Consider the following 5000-nt stretch of genomic DNA (forward strand, 5'->3'; position numbering starts at 1 on the left):
GTACTATTCTCTATATGATTAAAGGCATCAGGAACCAACATTCAGTAAATCACAGAGTACAAGAAAGAAAAGAAAAAAGAAAAGAAAAGAAAAAGATAATTGAGCAGACTTGACCACTGAATGTTCATTTCACAAAAAAACATGTGTGTCCATTAACATTAAAGACTTTTCTTATTTGTTGCAAACTGATTTATTCATTTTCTTAAGCAAAATATATCTATCCAGGTGGTCAAATATGCTGCATCTTTTTCCTTCAAAGTTTCCTGCAAACTTAAACTATTTCACTATCTATCTGATACTGCATTCTTTGAATTTTCTCACTCCTTTATTAATTTTTATAAATTCTCTTCAAACTCCTTTTTTAAAAACAAGTTCTGTTGGCTATGACGGGGCTAGTTCATCAGCGATTCTTGTAATTTTATTTATTTTTTTTAATTTGCACTCTACAAATACTAACTCCTAAACAAATACAAGTATGTATACATATATGTATGTATTTACATTATACATACATATATATATATATATATATATATATATATGTATGTATATATATATATATATGTATATGTATATGTATATATATTATATATATATATAATATTATATTATATTATATATTATATATTATATATATATATATTATTATATATATATTATATATATATATGTACCTACATGCATACATCTACATATATACATATGTGTGTGTGTGTGTGTGTGTGTGTGTGTGTGTGTGTGTGTGTGTGGTGTGTGTGTGTGTGTGTGTGTGTGTGTGTGTGTGTGCGCGCGTGCGCGTGTGTGTGCGTGTAGGTGTGTTGACTTGAAACATTTTGGAAGTTGTAAATACAAAACAGTATCTTCAAGTAACTGTATAAATGTTCTTTCAATGTAAAACAAAATTTAATAATATCCACATATGAATCCCTCATACAAGAAAATATACTCACATATATAAAGATCATCAAATAAATATATGACCTTCCTTAGGAGATGCATCAGAACATACTTAACACAATATAACAAATAAGGAGAAACACATAGCTATATACAAATACAACAAAAGCAAGCACATAAATATAACAAAAGTACAACAAAAACAACACGCTCTGACACCCGCGCACACACACACAAACTCACAGTGCAATATACAAGGTGAACTTCTAATGCAGCAACAGTGAAATGCAGCAGTGAAACAGGCAACAGCATTGTATATATATATAAATATAGATATAGATATATGTATATATATATATAGGAGTGTAGAGAACTGTACAGACAAAACCTTAGGTGTCAAAAGGACTGACAACAGTGGAGGAAGCTACTGTATTTTTTATTTTATTTTTTACCTGCTGCTGCACACCTGCCCCGGTCAAGTAGCTGAGCCACGCTATCAACCTCATCTGAAGTCACGCAAAGAGAGAGAGAGAGAGGGACACCAGTTCAGTTTCCAACGCAGATTTGAGGTTTTGTATTTTATCTATTTTAATATTGTTATTATTCTTATCATTATTATTATTTTTCTCTGCTGCTGCTTTTCTTCTTCTTCTTCTTCCTTGAGAGCAATTTTCTTTTTTAATTATTATTATTATTGTTTTAAGTCACCTTCAGACCTTGCTCCTAATGTGACTAGTGCTTAGTCACAGAACACAGAACTGGTCCACAAAAACTACACAAAAATTTAGTAATTCTATAATGGCAACATCTACAAACTCTGCATTCCTATTCACACCTTCCAGACAACTGTTACAGTCAAATGCACAAACCTCTACAAGTCAAACTCACTGCTGATGCATCGTACAATCCTTTCACCGATATGAAAACTCATGCTTCAATTCATCTTTGCAGATATACTTTCATTCTCCATTGCAAGCTCATGGTAACTCTTATATACCGATTGCATAACAAATGGATACAAACTTCATATAAAGGCAGACAGTGAGGGAAAAATAAAAATGCAATTATACTGACAAGTTCAGCCAAACACAAAGACAGGCACAGACATAAGCACATCATCATCACATACATACACCTCTCTCTCTCTCTCACACACTCGCACTGTCTCTCACACACACACACACACACACACACACACACACACACACACACACACACACACACACACACACACACACACACACACACACACACTCTGTTATCAACCAATACATATATCAATATATCTACCTGTCTATCTTGCTAATTACTTCATACACAGGTCAATACAAACAAAACCATTCACACACATATGCACTCACATAAACATGCCATTACATCACTATACAGGAAAAGACATTAGTTCAGCAAACAAAAAAGGCTTTTAAAATGTAAGATATGGCATGCTGTGCTTCAAATAAATAAATTAGTACATAAATAAACATAAACAAATAAATGACACAACGAGTATATAAATTAAGATTAAGTAATAATAACAAAAATAGTGATGATAACAAATTACCAAAATAAAATCATACATTAATATTTTCAATGTTTCAGATTTCTGTACATTATAATCATATTACAATTCCCTAGAAAGTTTTATATGTATGCAAAAAGAATAAAAAAAATAAAGGGAGAGGGGGGGAGGGGAAGGATGGACACATCACGAAGAAGGCATTTCGTTTTGAAGAACTTGAAAAATGCTTTGTATTTCGACTTTCTAACAAAAATTTTGGCTAATCATACTTGTCGTTTCTAACCTCTGTTTTCACTCATCACTACAACTACAATAAAATGACATCATATATCCATACAAGTCTTCTCTAAGTTATGGACCTCCGACTTTGGAACTTGGGTATCACTGGGAAACTACATTATATCCCTACCATATATATATTAAACATACAAAGCTTTTTCTCTCTCTCTAAAGTGTGTAATAAACTAGGTTCTAAACAAAGGATTTACGTACAACTCAATTCTCAATTCCTACCAAACTCAAGCTTAAATATCCTACTACCAAACTTCACTTCACGCATACTATAAGCTTGGCGATAATTTTTTTGATGTGGCTTTTCAACTGAAACAAGGCTTAGGCAACAAAAATAGATTAAAAAATATTAAAACAATCCTACACAAAGTGATAAAACCTTGGGAGGAAGGGGCGATGGCTATCAGGTTGATAAATTAACCTGTAAACTGAAACATATGTCATAAGTGGAGAGGGTGGAGCTATGGCATAAATCATACAGTGGAAAAGCTTTTTCTGAAACGAGAGCACTACATACTGCTCTCACACATAATGGAAGAAAATAGTGTACAATTTCAGAGGCGTCCTGCCCTAGCCACTCAAATTAAATTATACATGGGAATGTCACCTAGGGAGCCTAAACACACATATTCCACATTAGAATTGCCCCCCCCCCCCCCAACTACCTTTTACCACAAAAAAAAAAAAAAGCTAAATTGGACATACCTAAATAATCTCAATTATGAAAAAAGCTTCTCTTCTCATTTTCTTTTTTTTTTTATTACTTTATATATATACACGTAGATATAATAAATATATATATATACATATATATATATATATATATATATATATATATATATATATATAATATACATATATAATATAACATATAATATGTATATATATATATATATATTATATATATATAATATATATTATATATATATATATATTATATATATATATATATATATATATATTTATATATATATATATAATATATTATATATATATATTATATATATATATATATATATATATATATATATATATAATATATATATATATATATATATGTAAATAAATAAATAAATAAATAAATATATATAATCACAATCAGGGTGTAAAAGAAATGCTTACACTCTGATTTTCAAATCCCAGTAATCTAAGAGAAAATCAAATGTGTTCTGATGAGCCTTCATTCATCTTCATTACTATATACCACAGGTGAAGCACATATAAAGGCACTAATTATAAATCAAATTTCATGATGGCAATGTACCAGTTAAGTTAAATCAAGATATTAATAAAATCAGTCTCATTCGCAAAAAACTACCTTGATTTTATACACTTTTCACTACGTAAACCTTTCAACGTGTCTGATGGCACAAAATGTCTAGACCACACAAACTCAATGATTTAAATTTTTTTTAGGAGGATGGAAAAAATGGGCAATGATATGAAAAACAATCCTTCAAAAATTGATATCACAGAACGCACAAAAAACTTTTCTCAAGATCACCTCCTCATTAAAATACTAATGCAATTTTCTATTTTCTCCAATACTGAAAAATAGAAAATTGCTCTTTATTCACTTACAAGCCTCTTTAAAAATTAAAATACAGTTAAAAAATGAGGCAAATCCTAAAACTAAGACAAACAAATTTAGCCATGATGCTACATGCATATAAGATCGATTATATAATGCTGCTGATGATGATAATGATGATGCTGGGGAAAATATCATTACATGACATACATTTTCCCTTAAAAGAGAACAGAAAAGCCTTGCAATTCTTTCAGAGGTCGAGCGAGGTTAGTTGGTGACTGGCATCTCGCACACGTAATAACAAAAAATTAAGATAAAAAATATAATAACCAAACATCCCAAAGTCCATGCTATTCCTATTAGTCTGGCAGTCAAAAAGACACAGCAAGGTTAATGGCAAGCATATCCATAGAGGTGCAATTCAGGACTCGCTCAGGAGAGTAAACAAGACTCAGTAATTCTCATAAAAAAAATAAATAAATAAATAAAATAAATAAACAAATAATAATAACTGAAAAAATAAGCATGAAACCAGCATAGAGTAGACAATAGAGTGTTACAAAGAGAAAGGGAGAAGGAGAGAGAGAGAGACTGAAAAAGGAAGTGGACAAGAGAAGAGAAGAGTAGACGGAGAGACTGGAAAATGAATTGGAGATAAGAAGAAAAGAGAATAGAAGAAAAGAGAATAGAAAAGAGAAGACAGAAGACAAATAAGAACTGAGAGAACACAGTCACAGAATAGAGAACAGGAAAGGACCTATT

General features: G+C 30.7%; 1 protein-coding gene across 4 annotated transcripts in view; it reads right to left on the bottom strand.

Moving 5' to 3' along the window:
• LOC119595111 overlaps positions 1–5000 on the bottom strand; it is a 28917-nt gene that overhangs the window by 11492 nt on the left and 12425 nt on the right. For 2 of the 4 annotated variants that reach the window (XM_037944480.1, XM_037944371.1), the window contains one exon: positions 1350–1403. The exons of the other annotated variants lie outside the window; for them this stretch is intronic. In XM_037944480.1, the coding sequence (XP_037800408.1) occupies positions 1350–1403 (54 nt within the window). The remainder of the gene's footprint in view (positions 1–1349; positions 1404–5000) is intronic. 4 annotated transcript variants of the gene reach the window in all.

This window comes from Penaeus monodon, chromosome 1, assembly GCF_015228065.2.
Source record: "Penaeus monodon isolate SGIC_2016 chromosome 1, NSTDA_Pmon_1, whole genome shotgun sequence".
Taxonomy (NCBI): Eukaryota; Metazoa; Arthropoda; class Malacostraca; order Decapoda; family Penaeidae; genus Penaeus; species Penaeus monodon.